Source organism: Tyto alba, unplaced genomic scaffold (genome assembly GCF_018691265.1).
Source record: "Tyto alba isolate M040663 unplaced genomic scaffold, T.alba_DEE_v4.0 Super-Scaffold_6, whole genome shotgun sequence".
In the NCBI taxonomy this organism is placed as follows: Eukaryota; Metazoa; Chordata; class Aves; order Strigiformes; family Tytonidae; genus Tyto; species Tyto alba.
Window position 1 is genome coordinate 31,549,929 of NW_024881327.1, and position 22,257 is coordinate 31,572,185.

General features: G+C 36.1%; 1 protein-coding gene across 1 annotated transcript; it reads right to left on the reverse strand.

Annotated features, from left to right (window-relative positions):
* Positions 1–246: 246 nt before the first annotated feature.
* On the reverse strand, positions 247–14,985 carry DTHD1 (death domain containing 1). The gene is made up of 9 exons (XM_032999187.2): positions 14,150–14,985; positions 13,313–13,643; positions 12,455–12,634; positions 11,368–11,612; positions 8,985–9,149; positions 8,093–8,382; positions 6,543–6,787; positions 1,137–1,194; positions 247–536 (listed from the first exon to the last, which is right to left on the reverse strand). The coding sequence occupies exons 1-9, from the start codon at positions 14,983–14,985 to the stop codon at positions 247–249; spliced, it is 2,640 nt and encodes an 879-aa protein (XP_032855078.2).
* Between the last annotated feature and the right edge of the window lie 7,272 nt (positions 14,986–22,257).

A 22,257-nucleotide genomic window follows, 5' to 3' on the forward strand; every position in this document is an offset into this window, starting at 1 on the left:
CTATAATTCTTCATACCTATATTTTCAATATCTCACTTTTCCACAGAAGGAATGTTCACTTCCATCAAGCAAGGACATTGTTATTATACTTTCTTTTAGTAAAGAGGTTGCAAAATAACAAATAAATAAGCAGTCTGTTCCCTGACTGGTATCCTTGTCACTTGTTAATCCAAAAATATCACAGAAATATTCACACCTTTCAACCAGAATGAAGAGAAATTGGGCTGTTAGTTGCCATTGATTCTGTCAAGTGAACACTTTATTTTGCCACTTAAAATTAAGTTCTTCTGAAAGATCACTCCTGCCACTCTTCCGCAAATAGTGAGACAGGAGCTGCTGTTTATCAGCCGACCTTGGAAGAGTCTTTTTCCAGCAACAAAGCAGCTCATAGATCTGGTGTGTTAAATTATCAGGGTACTTCAGCCTAACAAACTGAAGTATGCTCCGCCGAACAGGTAAGCATAAAGCAAGAAATGATGTATTATCTTCTGCAAGCTCTTCTGCAAGCCAATATAGCAAGTTGTCCCATAAGGCCTCTGAAGGGCAAAAATCAGTAAATTAAGAGCATTATTCTTCTGCTATGTAAATTTTCTTTCTTTTACAAAACTTTCTAAAGCTGGAGACTCAGTGGGTGAACCCCCCCAATTAAATATGGTTTGGTTTTTACTTTAATGGAAACATCATCACTTCTCATTTCTAATGCAATTTTTGGTAACTGCACTGTGACATGAAGTGAATTTAGTCAAGAGCAGATTCAGCAATGATCTATAACTTTTGGAACTGCATGGGGAAATCTAGCAATAAAATAAAAGATTTGGGGCGTTTCCTACAAGCAATACATTAGATATTTGTACTGGAGCTTTCCAGTACAAAATGAATATACTTATACAGAAAATTATATGCTGTTCAAGCACCCCACCACAATGTTATCTTAGAAGAACTTTTACATTTCCTGGTAAACAGATCACTTTTTTTTTTCTTTGACTCTTTTAATAAATTAACTACTTTGGTTCCTGAATAAGGCATTTTTCAAATGTCAGTTACAGCTGAAACAAATCTTGGCATTTAAAAAAGAGTAAATAGCAAATATAACTATTATTTATATTGATCTTAATATATTATATATGTGTTCTTACCTGATGAATTAGAAGAAATTCTTTTTGTGCTTTGGGGACGATTGATCAACTTTTCATGCTATCAGAGAAAATGTATGGAGGAAAGAGAAACGAGTAAATGAGTAAGGGATGAGGTGTAGGATATGGGTGTGGATTGCAGTAAATCAGTATTTAAGATAGGTTCTACCTACATAGAAGATTTTTGTCATTATTGAAAACAAGATAACACCATCAATAGGTATAAATCAGTATACAGCTATTAAAATAATGAAACTAAGCCCATTTAAGCCAAATGGATCTTTGTTGCATCTTCCTAAGAAGTTTATAGTTTATGCAATTTTACAAATGTTTGATTATGTCATGACTGGTGTATAGAAACTGGGTGTATAGAAAATCTGTATGGAAGCCTAGTATATGAAATAGATTATAATTTTGAATACTGCATTAACTTTGGCCTGTTGTTTGCGTTCTTCTTATAACTGTGTGCATACCATACTGTTTCAAGGAAAATAACAATTTCTAGGTATGCAGTAGCTGTTGCTAGAAATCATACCGTGTTTGTAGCTATAGTTATTCATTCTACATAGTTTAACTTTTAAATATTAATCACTAAAAATCATCAGAATTCTAAAGACATGTTCCATGAGAAAGTACAGAGTTCTTCCTCTGAACACTGGAGAGAAAGGAAAAAATGGTTTGTCCTTTTTCCCTACAACTGAGAAAGAGGAAAGTCTTGTGGGCTTTTACTCATTTCCTGATCCATATAGAACAAGAAATTACTTAGGTAAACACTGGGGACAAGAGATTAATTTGTATCAAATGAAGTTCAATGTTGTTTTCTTTTTTTTGTAAAAGCTGAAATCATCCTCTTTTAGTGCCCATGTTACTTTTGTCACACACATTCAGTTGTATTACCTGGTTGTTTATGCACAGCTTTCCCTGTGAGTCTTGCTCCACGTTTATTCACTGACGTTCAGTTTTCCATTTGTGAATTAAGAGCATGAAGCTATGACTGGATAAATTACTCTCCTTTTCCTGCTGGATATACTGAACCAGAACGTTGCTGATCTTATCTCAAATACATTTATAATACAGACTTTATGTATTGTTCAATATTTGAAGTGTTTAATATGTACTGAGTTACACATCCAAAAGCTCAATATAATTGTAACTGTTACCTATTCATCTGTGAATTAAACAACTTTTCATCAGGCCTGTACTCAGTCATCTTGGTAGGAGGTTTGCACTTCCAAGCAGTGCAGACATCCTGTGCTGTACTCATCTTGAGATCTGAATCTGCCTTGTCTTTCATGCTTCTACAGCAATTCTGTCACTGGACGTGCGTGACGTGAAGACAGCATAACATGGCTAAAAAAGGTCCTTCAAAATATAAAGCTCTTCCAGAAGGGGGCATTGTTTTGCTTCCAAGACTCAGCTTTCTTTGGCTTTGTTTAATTATGCATTTATATTGAAACTTATTTTCATTCATTAATGAGAATTTAGCACCTCAGAGGTCTGTAAGAGATCTTCAAAGTTATTGTAGATGAACTCAATTACCCATGCATTGACTTTAATCTGAACCACTTTATGCTATTTAATGTTAAAATCGTTGTAAAAATGATAGGAATTGAAAATGATTATTGTCTAGAAATAGTGTAGTAATATAGAATGAATTAGATCTAAAACATTAAATCTGCCTTTAAAGATTAAATATCTGTGATGAAGCACTGAATTCACCCACAGTTCAGCTGCACTGGCATGTGGTCCCAGTGTTCTGGTTGGCAGCATAAGTAAAATACTTTTAGCGGTCAAAGCAGTTTTCTAGTCTGGAAGGCCTTCAATTAGCTAAGCAACTGCCTCTATGAAGCAGAGGATCACATGCTATTTTTCCGTTAGTCATTAGACATAAAACTTCAGCAGAATAGTAATTTGATAATGCTTGTATGTATTACAACAATCTCTTTTTGCAAAGCATTCTGATTTCAGGCAGTAAAACTGGAGTGCTCCGTCAAATGGACCTCTCAGACATGACCAGACTCTAGTAGCATATCAAACAGGACAGACTATCCCAGTTTCACATAAATACAACTTTTTTGGAATCGGTAGAAATATTACTGATATGCACACACATACTTGACATCATAACCTAATCCACTGTATTTAACTGGTGTTGAAAATAGCAGGTTTGACCAACCAGTGTTTTCTAATGTTGAGGAATTGAAAGCTCCATAAATATGAATTGTTAGTGAAGATCAGCTTACTTCTGTATGAGTGTAGCATGTTTAAACTAAAAACTGATGTGAAAGGTTGCATACAAAGTCAACAACCACTGCTTTGACCACTGCCAGAAATATATTTGTAAGAGAGTGGATAATGTGGGCACATACGTATAGAAATGGGTTATAATCTATATAGTTACTATCTCCTCTCCACAATTCAAGAGAAATTTAGGTGAAAATTTTACAGTAATACATGAAAATGTAGTCAGAATCATTGCCTTAAAAATATTCCATCTGTCTTTGTCACAAATAAAACCAGGTATTCTGGATGGTTCTAACATTATCACCTGAGAATAAAAAAAAAAAAAAAAAAAAAGGAAATTTTATCTTGCTGAGAAAATTTCTATTGTTACTTGTGACACACAGTGACTGTGATATTGTGTATTAAAATTAATACCTTAACATGGTTAAACTAAAGATATTTATTAACTCAACAAAGTAGTAGAGATGTAAATAGTCTTTGCTGTTCTTGCCCTGAATTTACTGCTAGTTTGGAGATTTTATTACCAAACGATGAAAGCTCCCCCACCATACTGGGAACAAGATGATGGACTTCATCATCAATGCTACAGCTTAGAGCCTTATGTAGCCAATGCTACATAAGAGCCTTACTGTGACAACTGCAATTCTGTAAGCAGTTGTGTTAGTGTGAGCAACACTATAAACAACTCAGCATTATCAATGCCTGATATGAATACTGAGCATTATGTTTTGATATGCTTGTGAGATTTGTGGCAGCTTATTTGCTGTACTGTCATAGTATACATGTGATTGAAACTAACAAATTTGAAGGATCGTTTCTTGAGTGTATGTCTACACACATGAATGTGGTCAGATAGTTCTAGGTGCTTTGGCAATATATATTAATAGCATCAGCATATGACCAATTATGAACAGTGTCAGTCTCAGTTCATATTATATGAACGTTAATAGAAGACTTGTACTTTAATGAAGTGGTAAATAGCAGTTGCATTTGACAGATGGATGGTGCAGTTGTTTGTATAATTAGTGCATTAAATTTCTCCCTAAATGTGTTTTCTCATCCAGTTTTAACTATTTCCTTCTATTGCTTTTATTCATTAGAAAGCCCACCTAGATGTGAAAATATATCTGATTCAAATGTGTTGATCGGATCATGGTTAGTAAAAACAGGATAAGAGTTCTTAATTTTTACTGTCATTACTTACATCACTGTTAATAATTTTAGAACACATAATAAGATATGGTAAGTAATTAGAATTTCCTTTTCATTGCTTTGGCATTTAATTGTATCTGGATCATTATGTTTAATATATGGTTCTGTCTCTCTTCCAGTCAATTTATTGTCTAGCTCAAAACCATCTTTAACTGTTACAAATATCATGTGAAAATGAGTTCACCTTTTAATTATTTTTGTATGTAAAAAGTATGTTCTTTTATATTACTTGTTATACCTGACACCTACCAGTATTGTTGTTTTTATATCCTGTGAAAGGGGATATAATCATTCTTTTGCAGTTCCTCCATAATATTAATGTATATAATATTTCAACTTCTGTTGAAACTGCCTGAAGTGTTGTAATCAATGCACTGTCTCTCTACCTAGCACCACTTCATATTACTGACCACCTTCTTTCTTTACTCTTCTTTCAAATCCTCAGAGTTCTGTCACCAGAACTGCAGAGTGCAGTCATGTTGTGGAAGCTTTTTCATACTCTTTTTTCCCTGTCTTTCAGCCAGCAAACAAGCCAAAAGAGAGAGTATTTTTTGTTCTTAAAATTTCTGTGAGTTTGTTCAGTATGAAATTCAAAGTTTACCTGGCTGGAAGAAGATATGAAGAATGAAAGAGTGAACAACATTATAACTTTGTGTTAATGAATTCTACACACCACTACAGAGCGGTGTGGGTGAAATTGTCATTTGCCTTGTGCATTTATATACCAATAGTAAGGTATGTTTTATTTAGTTTACTAATTTTTCAGTAAAGTCAAATAACTGACTTCACCAATGCTTTATAATTCTTCAAAAAGATGATAACTGAACTGGCTAAATTATTAAGATATATTTCTTCTCTATTAAAAAAACTGACTCTAGGCATTGTCAGTTTTAAATTATTACACTGAATGGATGGAACAATGGGATGGAAGCTAGGCAGATGCATGGAAGAAAACTAACTGATGCCTAGGGTGTGCTACAGATTTTTAAAAATTATTATTATTTTTTATAATAATACTGGACCTCAAGAGTTTCTATTTCCCTCTCTGTGAATACTACACATGGAATGCTAGCCCCATGAAAAGCAAAGTGCTTGAAAGCATGTGATTCTCAAAAGAAAACATATTTTATATGGAGTTTGTCACTAAAAGAGATCTCCTCTTAAAATCTCCATTTAATTGTTCTCAATTTTTACTTGGGAGAATAGAGATGAGAGAGAAATCAAGAAGTATGCTTATGAAATAAAAGGTGTATTTGCAGGTGATAGCTTAAGGAAGAGTGAAGTCAATTAAATTCAAAAAGAGAGAGATGCTATTGCTTGTCACCGGAGATTGAGATCAAGTGTTGCTGTACATATTTTGATATTAAAATGCATGCACATTTGATAGCAGTAGTCTAGCATCAGCATTTTGTATAATATGGGGTACTGATACCTAGGCTCTTTGAAAAGTTTACAATGAGATTTCATTGCAGGAATATTAACGATTAATTTATGTAGCAATAGCTTTCACCAGAAATGGAGATAATTGTCTATATGGTTGTATTACAGAGTCTTATCAGGTATAATAGGAGAATCAGGTGATAGGAGAAGGATAGGTTACTTGAACCATTTAACGCTCCTATAATTTGCAATTCTGCATGCCCAAGACAAAGATGTAAGAAATATATAACTGAAACTTAAGTAATAATTTCTCAGGGCCATACCATTTAGGGAGAGCAAATGTGTAAAAATCTTCTGCTAAACAATTTTTCCATGCTTGTCTTTGGATGAGGGTCCCTCCCACCTGCTAAGAGAAATTCTGAGGGTGTTTGTATATTGCTGGTGGGTCAGAACTGCTCCATCAGTGACTCGTGTATCTGTAAAGCAAAAATCATGCCAAGATCCTTTTGCCTAATAAATATGTGGTAAGAGAAAAGGGGAAAGATCTCTAATATTATCACATGAGTAACCCACCTTTGGTAAAGTTAGTGCTAATTTACACAGAGGAGACTGGTGTTGATATTCACCACATGGCAAGGGTTGTTCCCATTTTTTGGTTATCATCTCTCTGGTAATTTTATAAAACACTGCTGTTCCTTTGTAATGAGGTGAACTGTGGTTACCGAATTCATCCACTTCTTTTATTTGCAGCTCCAGCCTGGGTTTTCTTTGTGAATGAAAAATCAGCCTGTAGGCTTTTCCAAAATCTTTTCCATTCTCTGCATTCCATAAAAAAAATAACAAAACAAAACAAAAATGTTTTTTTACACTGTATTTAGGTGTGTGTCATCTAAAGTAATTCATTAGGGTGAGTCAAATAGAGCTAATCATGTAACATTCAGTTGCTTTTTATCATTATTATTACTTTACATTGAACATCTGGGGTTCAAACACTCCTGCCAGTCTGCTTCAGTAGTTGAAATGTCTTCGTAGTTAGCTGTCACAGCCCCTGAATTTTTGGCATAAGGAACAAGTGGTGAAGGCTGGGCTACAAGTTGAAAAGTAAAGAACATGGAAGGGGGTAAGTACATAACACAGAGAGAAATAAAATAAACCAGTGTTGTGAATAGAATTAGAAGCATATGCTTTCTGGTTATTCAGGATGGATATCTATCTGTAACAACAAATAATAAAATGACTGAAGGCAGAGAGATAGGTGCAATTTTAGGATTTGTAATTCCATTTTAACTGGTGTATCTATATACACTATCCTTCGTATATATGAACAGGCATTCACTGGGGGCCGGAGACTTCTCTCTTTGAAGAATAATCCTTTCTTTAAGATAAATGGAGTTTTCAATGGGAGAGTTTATGTACAAAATCTTCAGAGGGCAAAATATATATATGATGTTTCCAAAACTGACAGAAGAGTCTATACATAATTTTGGGTGAAAACTTTTCTGAGGCTTCTTATCTCTTTTCCCTTTAAGTAAATCTATGAATAGTGGCAGCCACTGCATGGAATTTGCAAGGCTGCTAATGGAAATGGCATAACAACTCTCTCATCACCTCAATTTAACTCAGAAAAGCAACATTTTGCCTTGGATTTCAGTGTTTAATCTTGCCCTCTTTAAGTGAATTCACACAGATAAAATAGCAGACACTTTCTTTTTGTTTGGAATCTGTTTAATTCCTATCAAATGTTATTTATATTAAAAAGCCATTGATGGAATCCTGCCCTTTTGAAATAAAAGCTAAAATGTCAGCTGCTTCTGAGGGACCAAGCTTCACAGAATGGCAGAGGTTGGAAGATATCTCTGAAGATCACCTTGTCCAGCCCCCCTGTTCAAAACAGAGTCACCTAGAGCAGGTTGCTCAGGATCTTATTCAACTAGTACATTTTATTTTTCAGTTGGAACACTTTCCCATGTAGTTCCATACACCTATCATTTACAGTAAATAAACCACTGAAATAACTAAATGTGCTGTGACTAACCGCAATCTACTAATGTTCACATATAGTATTTCTGAATAGCTGAGGTGATTGATAATGGTCATCCAGATGCATGAATTAATTACCTTACCTGAAGCAAAAATATTGCCTCTAAATCTAAAATGAATCTGCTCTCCTTCTCTTAATGGGAACTGCTGCGTAGGTTCCGGGGGACCAAAGTAACCCTCCTCATGGAGATTTTGAAGTTCACAGGTGAGTTCTTTGGATTCAGATAACAAAACTACTATTTCATATGGATTTTCTCTTTTCCGATACAGTACCACATTAGCCATTGTGCTACAAAGAGCTTCTTCCAGAGCCTGAGCAAAGATGATAAGATATATGTTTTCCAAGATGAATGAAAGGCGAATGACCACAAAGCTGTATTAGAAAAAAAAAAAAAAAAAAAAAAAAGAAAAAGAAAATAAATACCTCTATCTTAAATCATTTTATCATCTGCTAATAATCTATTATACAAAATAGTACAAGGCTCAGTCACCAATGGACCTTTTGCTACCTCTTTTTCATTCTTGTTTCCAACACATGAAAGGGTGGAAATTTGCCTGCTTCTGTAGTGTAGAGTATATTGATTCTGTATCTATGAATTCAAATCCATTCAAGTTTTAGATGAAACTAAGAGAGTATTTCCTAATAAGAAAATTTTTAAAAATTATGTTTTTATAGTTAGAAAGCTAAAGCACATTTTCTAATTAAGGTTAATAGCTGCACTTCCTGTTTCAAGTTTTGTATATATTGCATGGTGTACAGTCTACAGCTGAAGAAATATTTAAACAGATTTATATCTTCTATAATTATGAGTAACAAATCTGAATGATCTTTATACTGCAAATTGGAAGAAAGAGATGCTGGCAACTTAATACTTAATAGTAGATGATTTCTAACTCTACTAATTTCCATTAATGCATATACTTGGAAGTAAATATTTTAGTAAATAAAATTTTATTAAGTTATTCATACATTACCTTTCTAAATGCTCATTTAATTCAAATGATACAAGCCCATTCCGTGCATTCTGGATAACAACACCATCAAACACCTTCCACCCCTCTTCCTTGTTTCTGTGACCTAATAATTTCAAAGTATCACTGAGATTCTCCCCATTTTTTCTCACAGAAGCACTCACAGTCCTGGAAAGCCAAGGAATTCTAGGAAAAGAATGGAATGAAAAGTAGAACCTGCAGAAAGAGTAAGCTTGTATGTGTAGCTCTGTTTTCCCTTCTTCTTTCCTTGATAACTACATGTGTTTTTCCCACCTTGCTGAAAATCTACATCTGTAATTATACTTCAGAGTATGGGTGGTATACTTCAGGGAGGGTGACCAGCTGTGGTGGTTGGTTGCCGACCAGGCTCAAAACATGACAAAGTGATATAATAGACAAGAGATTTATTTTATTTTTTTTTTCAATTCTCCGGAAAGAGGGGGGAAAAATAAAGAAAAAACAAAGGTTTCTATCTAAATGCATCTAGTTTAATCTATCATTTAATATAATGCACAGTAATAATTATGAATTGTTTCTGAGTCATTCATCAAGATTTAGATTCTCTAGAAGTAGATACCTGAAAAAAAAAAAAACAACAAACCCACCCATCTTTTCTTCCAGAAGCAAATATTACTCAATAACCACAAAAGAATTTAGCAAATAAGACTGCTAGAAAATTAGAAAATGCCTGCTATCCATTATCTTTTTTCAACAGAGAAAATAAAAGTAAATTCCTTTCAAACCATGTGATTACTTTGATATCATATTCAGGATCAAGCAACTGTGACATGACATCCTCTGGCTAATTTATTCTAATGAATGAGACATAGGGGTTTTACAGAAGCCCATAAGTCTCCTCCCACACACACCTCTCCTTATCAGTTTCTTAAAACTGGATGTGAATAACCCATTTGCCTCAAATGCATTCCCTATGTACAATCCAAAAAACAAAATACTCCAGACAGGACAGCATAAGCATTTCTCAAGCATACAGCCTCAGCCTATGTGCAAATACAGGAAAATATTGGCATCATTTTCTAAGGAATCTGTATAGGAATAAACAATCAAACCATGATCTTTTCATGGATGTGCTTTGACTGAGAATCTAAAGTGTCATTTAGACTGGTATTAAGATCAGACAGATGCCATGAGGTACTGCCACACAATGAAATGCTTCTGGTACACGAAATGAAATTTGAATCTCCTATAAACTGATATGGGCACTCTTCCCAAAACTGAAGTTTGTGATAAAGATTGATGGCTAGTCTAAGAGACCACTGTAAGTGTAGAGCTCTTTAAAACATGATCTGAGAAGTTTTTCAGAAATGGAAAGCTAGAGCATTCTCTTCCTTCTCCATCTGTATCTGTCTTGCTTTCAAGACAATCATAATCTTTGCATGTAGATGAATTTTGAAAACTATAATGTTTAGTACAGTAAGAATAAGCTAACCCTCTAATGACCTGAAGTAGAAGTATTTCAAAGATGACTCTTGTCCCAAGCTAGTCCCTATCAAGAAATTCCAGTAAGCCTTTCTGAACTTTGAGTTGCCCATCGTAGCAGAACTGGAAGGACAACAATCAAATGGTAAATTCAGATTAATTTTTTTCCTCCATGAGATGGGAAAAAAAAAATTATTTTGCTAACTGTCAGAATAGATTAAGTCAGCTTTGACCTTTTTTCCCACCAAAGTTTTATCCATATCCTCATGAGCATGATGGATAAGTTTTACTGAACTGCCAGTTAACAACTCAAATGTAGATTTTTTTTTTTTTTTTTTCAGGAGTCCCCATGTTTTAATGCTTTTGAAAAGAAATACCAGAAGGTCTAAGTTTTAGAAATTTTATGGTGCATGCTTTGGAAAAATCTGAGCCTTTATCTAGTGTGTCAGTTACCGCAAAACTGACCTACTCCAAACTGTTGTGCCATAAATTTTGACGCAGGTGGCCATTACAATGTGTAGAAGTAGAGATGAGAAAATTCAAAGGGCAAGGTAGCCAAACGACCAACTGAAAAAATAATGATCACAGCAGCTTTGAGATATGGTTATTCTCTATGTTCAATGTTTGACTATGGTGAAAATGGCTGAACGTTTCTTACTGAAAACACACATTCATTTTTCATCCTGACTCCTGCTGGAAATGTAGTGGTCAGCATATTTAAAGACTATATATCAAATACTATGTGAATTTTTCTGGTGAAGGTATAACATGAGAATTGTGGGGATTTGCTCTAGTGTTTCTTAGTATAGCAGACTGCATTAAGGAATAACACATTTTTAATGAAAAAAATATTAATCAGCAACTATTAAAATTAATTCATTTTGATGTTTTGAAAATGCTGAATTTGTAGTGAAATTATTCTTACCGAGGATGGTATGCTGCAGCAACTCTCTTTACTGTAGCACTAATGGCTCTTGTATGTTCTGTTTCATCTCCTTGCCTTTTTTTTTCTGGGTTTGGAGGACAAGGTAGAGTAATAGTGACGGAGCTGTTAAATGGCTGGGCTGAAGGATGCTGGACATAAACCAGTGCACTAGTAGATACCACTGAGTGGAACATATCATGTCTTGCTTTCAATGATGAAACCAATGATGGTTCAATTGGCTGAATCTAAATATGGAAAGCAATTGTACAATTAATTTGTTAATGAATAAATCTTCTCTTACACACCTGTTTTTTTTTTTTTCCAAATTGATTTATCTTTCGGAATTGGATCAGACTATCACAGAAGCTTTAGGGTCTTCTCTATAACCCAGGAACAATCCTACCAATGTATTGGCACTGTACAATACACAATCAAGTGCATGAAAGTCATCAAAAACTGGAACCTTTACTGACTCAAATATCTCGATTATTTTGTTCCTGCTTTGAGTTCAAGTTTTGAAACTCCTGAGCTCCCTCAGATTTTGATAATTTTCTAAGAATTTTCCAAATCTGTATTTTTTTCCCTGTTGATTCTAGCTTCTCTGTACCTCAGAATCAATGTTTTTATGGGGGAATTGAGAAACACATTATAAATTAAACAAATTTTGAGATTATTCTCAGCCTTAAGACTAAGAGGTGACAAAAGTTTCTGTTGTACTGCCTGGTACAAATGATGAAGGTCAGGTGAGAAAAATTGTTCCATTAACTTAAACACTGGGCCAAGCGGTTGAAGTTTGGAGTTGATGCTTATGTAATTATTGAAATCAACTGTATTTTCTGATGTATATCAAATAAAGGCAGATGATTCTTCTTTTTAGCTAGAGGTATTGTTGACTACTGATGATATTACGTGGTTTTAATAAAGCTGACAGGAAACCATTTTCTGTGTATGCAGGATGTGGAGCTGCAACCAGTTTTCATAGACTTCTAATAATGGAACAGGTTGCCCTTTAACATTATTGACATCCTCGCTTCAGAACTGATCAGATAACAGATTTATGGAATAAGTATTGGTATTTCAAGCTCACCTTTAACTGCATGGGTGCTGGAGAACTGAATGTTTCTGGACGGTAAGAGAAAGAGATTCTAGAATCCACACTCAGCTTTTGTAAGAGTCCTACCTTTGGAACAGTAAATGTTTCTTTCTTTAAGCATGACAACACAGAAAAAACGCCCAGCTGATAAATTTTCACTTCTGCAAAGGCTTCCTGCGTGAAGAGAGTGTGAGGTTAGAGTACATCGGCGGGAAAGGAAGCTGTGTTCTGCAGAGGAGTAGCACTTTGAGAAGGCAACATTGTTTATATAGCAAGGTGTGAAATGAAAATAAATCAAATATTATTGCCACTTGGATGCTCAGTTATCTGGCAAACTCTAGTCATCATGTGATGTCAATAATATTCAGTGTATGATTAGAGTAACATAAAATAAACTCATAAACTGGATGATTAATCTAGCCCAATGCAATTCTTCTGCATTTTAAAAAAAGAACCATCCTGTGTTTCTTTGAGATGGAGTTTGGACTCATACACACAGAACTGTGTTACTTCTCTGTGATCTGAATGCAAAATAATACCCCTTAAGTTTTTACATTTATCAAATAAAGCAACATATTAGACTTATTTACAAAAATTGCAAACTGTTACTCAATCATTAGTATTGTGGGATCAAGCACTTGCCTGAACATTACAAGTGAAAAAAATGACCTTGTTGAATACTAATTTTCAAAAAGAATTAGTTCTTGAGAAAGTAGGAAGAAAAGTTCAGTTTAACCCCACGTAGTGGGCAATACAACATAATAAGGACAACTTTACTTGTATAACTCCACAGAGGTTTAACTGGGGACCTGGAATGATGTTTTTACAATGCTTAGATGAGAGGTTACCAACCTTGTGGTTTCCCTGATATTCCTCCAAGGAAAGAGGAGTTAAATAGTTTGCTTGAAAGTTCACATCAATCATCTTCACCATAATCTCCCGATAATTTCCTTTGAAGTATGAAGTAAATGGGATTGCAATGTTGATAGGGAAGGGGATTGTTTTCTCATAATCACAGCACTCAATACTGATGACATTGCTGACCAGCTCCTCAGAATCATCCACCACCAAGGAACTAGTGTCATTGACTATCTTACACTTCAGATTCTCCAGAGCAGTTGCAGGAGCTTTAATAAAGCAAGCTACTTCATATTCATTCTTATCACTCTCTTCCACTAAAAATCTGGAGAAAAAGAATATAAAATACTATTCTTTGTATTTTGGGTGGGGTGGTATCTTGTATTTTTAATGAAATACTTTATTATAATGATGTGTTACATTGTGGCATAAGCAGATCATTAATAAAAATATGTTTATGAATGGGAAAATAATGAAAATTTTTATGTTTAGCTTGTTTCAGAAGAGCTTACAAACTATTATAAAATTGACTATTTGGAATCCTTTCTTACTGATTTCCAACAATTTGGGAATTATTGGATTTACTGGCTGTGACTCAGTCCCTCTCTGGCCTAAAAAAAAAATATGCAATGAAATAGAAAGTTACAGTTTATTTTAGACCAAATGGAAGATCTTCACTACGCATGTTTAAGTTTTAAACTGCTATTATGTGCATGACTAGCCGCTGTTCAATACATGCATATTGAGTTTCTGGGCCCACAAATGTTTATTTGTGTGATAATAAGCAATATTTTTGTACATCTGTTCCTAAAAAGAAGAATATGTGCTTACTCTTTCTTCATCCAGCACCTAGTTTTTTGTACTTCTTCAGAATCATTCATAGAAGGATTCACAGCAGTAAAATCACATGTTTGTGCTGAAGATGTGAAGGTAAGTAGGTCATTCCTATAAATCTCATTATTTGTTTCCATTTTACTGTCTTCCATTTGCTCTGTTAGTCTGTGTTCTTCACTTTCTACCCCTTTTGAAGGTTCTTTGACTACTGCCTTTTTATCCTGTTCAAAAAGATTCATGTCAGTTCTGTCATAAATGTCTTTCAGTGTCCCAGATAGAATGCATTCCCCACTGCTCATAAGAGCACCTTGAAAAGCGAGTTCTGGAGACTTTACAGTAACAGAGCTACCTCCACGAGGTTTATCTTTTCCATTGCAGTCTTTTTTCTCTGTAACAGAGTTCATTAGTAGTCTGTGTTCACCATCTTCCTTTTTCATTGGAGGTTCTCTGCTAATTTCCTGTTTGCGAGCAAATACATTTTCAGTTAATGATGCAAAGACTTTTTCCACAGTTTTAGTTTCATTTGGCTGGATTTGATTAACATTCGGACTTTCTGTCTTGTTCATGGAAGGAGTTCTTTGGTATTGCTCACTGAGACTGGAAGGTGCTTCCACAGAGTCTGTAGCTTCTCCTTCAGAACAATTCACACTTGTTTCTCTAGAAGCCTTTTGAGCAGTCTGGATCTGAGAATCATCATCTTGTCTGCAGCGAAGAGCACAAAGTTTATTTTCTGCCTCTTGAAGGTATGAGACTGTATTTATCAAATAGTCCTCCACTTTCTGCAGACAATCTATAACTCCATTATACTCTGAGGCAAAAAAAAAGGTAAACATTTAAATGAAAGCTAGACAAAAATGTGAAAACTTATAAACCTAATTCCATAGTGCCACTCAATATATGAAGTACAGTGTATTTCCAAGCTTCCATTTAATATTTTTGCATTTATTGCTATTCAATTTGAGTCAGTTTCTGAAGAACATTTGTGTACTTGTCCAAATACAACTGTGTATTTGTCAAAATACTACTGTGGCAGCTCTAATTAATGCCTTCCTAATGATCAGACACAAGCTAAATTCTTAATGACAATCAAACTCTAAAGCATGGAGTTGGTAAATAATAGTCAAATCAATTTGGGAAAAGATTTAAAACTAAGCATTAATTATATATATTTCCTAAAATTGAATCCTGCAAGATTCTAATGCATGGGTGTCTAACAAAGCTGTTATACATGGGCTCAATGTATAGCAGCTTTGAATTTTTGCTATGGAGAATAGACAACAACACAAAACCACCAGCATATACCATATTGAAGTTCAGCAGTTTGTAGCATCCAGTTATAGGAATGGTGGAAGTTGCTCTTGCATATAACTAAAAACACTTTGTGAAGAAGTATGCACAAAAAGCACACAATCACTATGTGCCATTCATGTAAAATTTTATCCTATTTTAACCTATTTATGATTTTTCTTATCTTACACCTTCTCTTAGAAATCCCTCCAGATATTCTCTCCAAGGATTTCAGCTGTATTACCTTCAGCTCTCCTCTCACCTTATGCTGTCAATCTCTATAACTGGAACTGTGTCTTCATTACCTAGGTATATTGTAAACTTCTTGGAAAATTTCTTGCTTATTTCTCTTTGCTGCATGAGATCCTGGACAGCTTTCTTTTGCAAGTTAAATCCAGTGAAAGTCAATACAAATAAGAAAATTGTACAGAATGAAACACAGTACAGTGTGCTCTCCTCTTAAAATGGACAAAGATGCACAAGGGAAGGACAATAGAAAGGGCTGATATACATTTTACAGGAAACCCCTGTCTGACATTCACTTTTTTCAATAACATCATATAAGGTAAATCAATATTCCAAGGTTTTTAACTCAGGAAATAATTTGAGTAAGAACGTCATCACACATTAATGTGTGATGTTATATGATCTAGATAGGCCTTTCACTTTAATCTCTATTTGCATCTGATTAATTTAAACCTACAAAGAGTACGGTTCAGAATATTTTTTCTTGTTGAACTCAGTCTAAAAGTTATTCCACTGCAATACTTTCTCAGTTCCCAAATGACTTGCCATTGAATTTTGACCATATTTAAAAAAAAAAAAAAGAAAAAATTAATCAAACAAATTTTTGATATATATTTTTTAAACTTGTAGTTCAAAGAAAAATATAAGTTTATTCTAAGGAAATGCTGTTTTTCCAGGGACACTTTTACAGTAGAGCAGAAGACCTTCTAAATAGGTTAACAGAGCTGAGAAAAAAAACAAAAAGATAGAAAATAACATAGCTTTGTTTGCATATGAGGTTGTAAAAAGCCACTTTCCAGTCTCACTGTAAGGCAAAGTTCAATCTTTGGCAAAACTGCCAAAATTAACCTGTTTGCTCCCTGAATTTTGCATTCTTTAAACAAAACAAAACTACCCCAAACAAACTGTATGGCTCTTTAAACTTGCTTAAAATCAAATTTGAAGATAAAAAGATGATTCAAAACAATGGCATTTTCCTACACTCTGAATGTGACTCTTCTAATACTGCTGTGCTTAAAGCCAAGCAAATACAAGCCTGATAGCTTTACAGTACCCAACTGTGTTGCATGAAAAGACACCTTTTGCATTCTGTTCCAAGGTTAACCTCAAAATAAGCCTTCTTTTGTGTTACCCCACCCCCCTGCCACCATTTCTAACACTTGCTTTCTGTGCTTTTTTGATGTTTGATAACACAGCTTTAGAATACAGCAGCAGTTTATATGCAACTGTCTTCAAATGTTTTTGTTGACTATTTTATGGGAAAGTGTCAGATGAGGAAAAGTATCTTTTAGAAAGGAGAATGATATTGAAGTCTTAGAAATCTGATAAATGAAATAAAATAATCACATAGGCCATGAGGTCAACAGGGCAAAGATAGCTTGATCTTGGAGCCTGGAAGCAGGTCCTTTTTTTCCCCAAATATTCTTTTATTATTGTGGACACTTTATAATCCTGTAGAACGAAGACTTATAAATGTGGGCATAACTAAAGATCTCTGCCTGGAGACTCTTTCTTCCTCTGCCTATGCATCATACTGTTAGACCATTATTAAATGCAGAAATGTTAGTTTTCTACTTTAAAGAATGTTAAGATGTTGTTTCTGAGAAATAAGAGTTGTTTCATTCATCATAAAATGATGCTGCATTTTTTCAGGAATGAAATCCGGACTCTGTCCTCACAAGAAATAACAATATTATTATATCCACATTGTTACTATTAATTCAAGAAATTAAATTCCATATGTTTACCTGTGCACTAAAATGGCAGAAATATTTCTTATTTTTATTGCCATCTTTATAACTATGATGTTGCTTCTAGAGGACTGCAACTATATATATATTGGGTTTACTTGGTGAGGTGCTGCCAGTGGGGCTGCAGGGGGAAAGGCTGGGGCTGCCTTGTGCCACATACAGCTGATTCCAGTTGGTTCCAACGGGCTCCAATTGGTTCCAGCTGGTGCCAGGATGGACCTGCTGCAGGACTGATTTGAGCCTGTCAGTGAAGCTGGTGCTGCCTCTGTGAAAAGATACTTAAGAAAGGGCAAGAACACCAGAGAACAGTAAGGAGTGAAGAAAAAAAAAAAAAAAAGAAAAAAAAAAGTAAAGTGTGAGGAGCAGCCCTGAAAGCACCAAGGCTGGAGAAGGAAGAAGGGGAGATGCTCCAGGCAGGGAACAGAGATTCCCTTGCAGCCTGTGGGAGACCTGGCTGGAGCAAATTTCCACTCTGGAGCCTGTGGAGGACCCCACACTGGAGCAGGTAGATATTCCCTGAAGGAACTGCAGCCTGTGGTGAGCCCAGCTTTTCCTGACAGGCAAAGTGGACTGTGGGATGGGCTGATGGTGGAACATGGAAAAGTGTGAGGAGGAGAGTGTGGCAGAGGGGAACTGTTATGGAGTGAGTGTTACCCCTATTCCCCATCCACCTGTGCTCCTTGAAAGGGGGAGGAGATAGAGGAGTTGGGAACGAAAGAGTGAAGGTAAGTCTGGAAAAAAAGAAGGGGTAGGGGGAAGGTGTTGTCTTAATTTTTTGCCTTTGTTTCTCAGTATCCAAATGCATGTCAATTGGCAATAAATTAAATTATTTTTTTTCTCTGAGTCCATTTTGCCCATGACAGTAACTGGTGAGTGATTTCCCTGTGTTTATATCAACCCATGAACTTTTCTATTTTATTTTCTCCCTGTCCTGTTGAGGAGGGGGAGTAAGTTACTGGGTGGGCATCTGGTGTCTGACCAAGATAAATCCACCAAAGTATAATACACTTGAAACTTTGAAACAATTCTGTGTAGTTAATTTTGGTTTTATCATTTTTTTCTCACATAATGAGAATTATGAGTCTCATATTAAATCTTATGTAACAGACTTGAAAACAGTGTGATACAACTGCTGAATTATGAATTAATTTGGTCTAATAAATGACCAGGTACTGAAATGCTAACAAATGGAAAGTAAGGTCCCCCAGCATCATCACATGGCAGAACTTAGCATCCAATATACCCAGTCCATTCCATTTACAGGTAAGTGCCTCCATACTTACCTGGACTTGCAGTCAATTCTTTGTGTTTGTTGTAGAGAGCATTCAGCAAGTGACAGGTATCTTGAATATTTTCTGTAATGTTCTCCAGCTGCAGGCTGAGAGATCTGCTCAGATCTTTTGTTAAAGAGATCAGTCTAAGTACATACTCCACTATACCTTCATTATCCACATTGCTCTTCAGAAGTACTTCTCTTGCTAGCAAGTTCAGGTGCCAGATTTTTTCCAGGAGTTGGCCTGATTTGCTTGCAGGTGTAAACTTACCTTCAGCCATTTCCATTTTATGTTCAGAATATACTACATTTTTTTTTTTCTGCTCAAACACTTCCACAAGGTGTTGTGCTTGGTTCAGACTACTACTCTGTTTAGTGTTTGTAGCCTAAACAGCTATTAAAAAAATACTGTATTCCACACATACTGGCAAATCAAACTCTATCTCAGAAACTCTGAGTTGATGTTGACTATTAAAAAGTTACTAGGTGACAGAAAGGAGTGGCTCTCCTGTAACTACAGGCAAGGATTGCCAAGAGATGCCAATGCACACTATGCACCTTTAAGGGAGGTTATGTAACTCAGTTATGTAACAGTGACTTAAATTTCAGGAGCTCTAAGCAATTTCTCACTTCAGGGTCTGTAAACGATCAGTATCTATGAAATCAAGCTTAATTGTGAATTCATAACTGTATAGTCACCAACAATGAGTAAATGTTTTCATTGCAAGCTAACATTAAATGCTGTAGGTCACTTGACACCATTTTCTGACAACCATATTTCATTTGTTGTTCAGAGACATCAAACAGGTGGGACAGATCCAAGTTGCTATGCAGTCTAGATGATATATTTGAATTATACTTAAGTTTCAGCAATACGAGAATCTACAAATCTATTTCTGTGATTAGCAAAAATATTTATTAGCAATAGACATCTAAAGAAACTTGCGCTGTTTTATGGAGTGTGTTTTTATAATGGGAAGAAACATAAAAAAGCAGCAACAGCTAAAAGTTCAAATAGCGACTGAAATTTTGTTTGACATTTTGGAAGTTGAGAAACACACTTATGATAAAAACATAGGCTCACTAAACTTAACATCAGGAATTGACTGTATGGGGCTCATGGGAAAAAGCACAGACCTCAACAGTACTCCCATGAAAGCAGACAGCACTGTTTTCATGGGGGCTCACAACCATGTGCTCCTGGAGGCAACCTGGGAGGGAGCAGGGCCAGTGCCTGACAGGGCTTCTGTGCTGTTCGTTGTGTTCAGGGTGAAATTTGAGCACTGATACCTCAGTAGTAGTATTTGTAGTGATTTTCATTTCACCCAGCAAGTTCAGGAAAAGAAGTCTCACCAGGACAGCAATGAAAACAAGTGGAGGAACAGCACTGACATTCTCTTACCGATGCTAGTTTGCATCGTACTGTGCTAGGGTAGGAAAGGCCTGAAATCCTAATCAGCAATGTTCAGTACTGGCATAAATCTGAAGGTTCACATTGTCCTGAGTTTGGCTAGGGTGGGTTAAATTGTCACAAGAAGCTGGGAGGGGGGCACAGCCAGGATGGGTGACCTGAACCAGCCAAGGGCATATTTGACACTATGCTGATGTCATGCTCATTATATAATTAGAGGACTTGGCCTGTCATGGTGGGGGTGGTCATGTCTTGGAAAGGGACTGAGCATGGGGTACCAGGTGGTGAGCAATTGCATTGTGCATTGTTCGCTTTATGTATTCGTTTTATTAGTATTGTTGTTACTGTTTTCTTCTCTTCTTGTGCTGTTGTATTAAACTGTCCTTAACCCACTAACCCACTAGGTTTTAATTTTTTTTTTTTTTTTTTTTTTTTTTTCTGGCTCTCCTCACCAGGGTGTGAGGGGAGGAGTGAGTGAGCAGCCACATGGTATTTTGCTGCCAGCTGGGCCTATATCACAACAGTCCTTTTTAACGCCCAACACTGGGCCAGAAGGGTTGAGGTAACAGCAAAAAAACATCTGATCAGAGCATTTTAAAACAAATTTGTTATACGCATTTGTTACATTATTCTAATAGTCACTAGTTACAAAGTTGGTTCATTTGTTCACATGGTGGTGTTATGTAAATCCTTATATGCACTATGTATTCCCTGTGGTGATGTTTATCATCTCTGGGAGAAGGATCAGGACTATCATTTTGCTGTACTGGATAATGTCAATTTATGATAAAATAACATCACTGGTTATGAGGTTATACAGGTATTCGTATGCAGCATTGTTTTCATTCCTGTACTTCAGGCACCTTCTCTTGGAATTTAGTAGTAATTGCACCCAGTCTATGGGGAAGGCGGGGGGTGGGGGGATACTTTCTCCTTCAGGCTAATTACAACAGTTTTTGAGAATTTTAAATATCCTTAGGATGGTCACTGCTTGATAATATGCATCACTCTTAGGAGGAAGGGAGGAAAAACAGACTGACAAGCCCTGACAACAGGCACTGTGTCTACTCAAACCCTGGCAACAGGCACAGCAGCTGAACCAGAGAATCAACCTGTACCAGTGTCAGATGTAGCTGTACAGAAGAAGAAATATATGAAAAAAAAATCAATTAGCTCAGTGAGGGATGAAGGTGAGCCAGGGTCATCGTGAGAACAGGAGGAGGAGACAGAACTAGAGATAATCACCCATTGTGAAAGTACGTCATGCCCATGTACCTAAAAGTAGGGCCACTGAAGAACATCAAAACAACTGGCAGGTGGATCAGGCTGCTAAGATTGAAATGGCTCAAGTAGATTTGGACTGGCAACATAAAGGTGAATTATTTATAACTCGGTGGGCCCATGACTCCTCAGGACATCAAGGAAGAGATGCAGCATATAGATGGGATTGAGGGGTGGACTTGACCCTGGACACTATTACACAGGTTATCCATGAATGTGAAACATGCTGCAATCGAGCAAGCCAAGTGGCTAAAGACTCTTTGATATGGAGGATGATGGCTGAAATATAAATGTGGGAAGGCCTGTCAGACTATATCACACTCCCACAAAATCACCAAGGTAGATGCCATGTATTTGCAATGGTGAAAGCAACTGTTGCATGGCTGGAGATGTATCCTGTGCCCCATGCCACTGCCCAGTATACTATCCTGGGCCTTGAAAGACAAGTGTTGTGGTGACATGGCACCCCAGACAGGATTAAGTCAGGCAACGGGACTCATTTCCAAAACAACCTCACAGACACCTGGGCCAAAGAGCATGGCATTGAGTAGGTATATCACATCCCATATCATGCACCATCCTCTGGGAAAATTGAGCAGTAAAATGGGTTGCTAAAAACTACACTGAGAGCAACGGGGAAGGTGGGACCTTCAAACACCGGGATACACATTTAGCAAAAGCAACCTGGTTACTTAGCAGTAGAGGATCTACCAATTGAGCTGACCCTGTGTAATAAAAACTTCCACATACTGTAGAAGGGGATAAAGTCCCCATAGTGCACATGAAGAATATGTTAGGGAAGACAGTCTGAGTTAGTCCTGCCTTGGGCAAAGACAAACCTATTCACGGGATTGTT

Coding starts and splice junctions, on each gene's coding strand:
- DTHD1 (XM_032999187.2), bottom strand. CDS start 14,985: ATGTTTACCTTTTTTTTTGCCTCAGAGTATAATGGAGTTATAGATTGT. Junction 12,635..13,312: donor AATATCAGGGAAACCACAAG/GTTGGTAACCTC, acceptor CTCTTCACGCAG/GAAGCCTTTGCAGAAGTGAA. Junction 11,613..12,454: donor CAGCACCCATGCAGTTAAAG/GTGAGCTTGAAA, acceptor TTCCATATTTAG/ATTCAGCCAATTGAACCATC.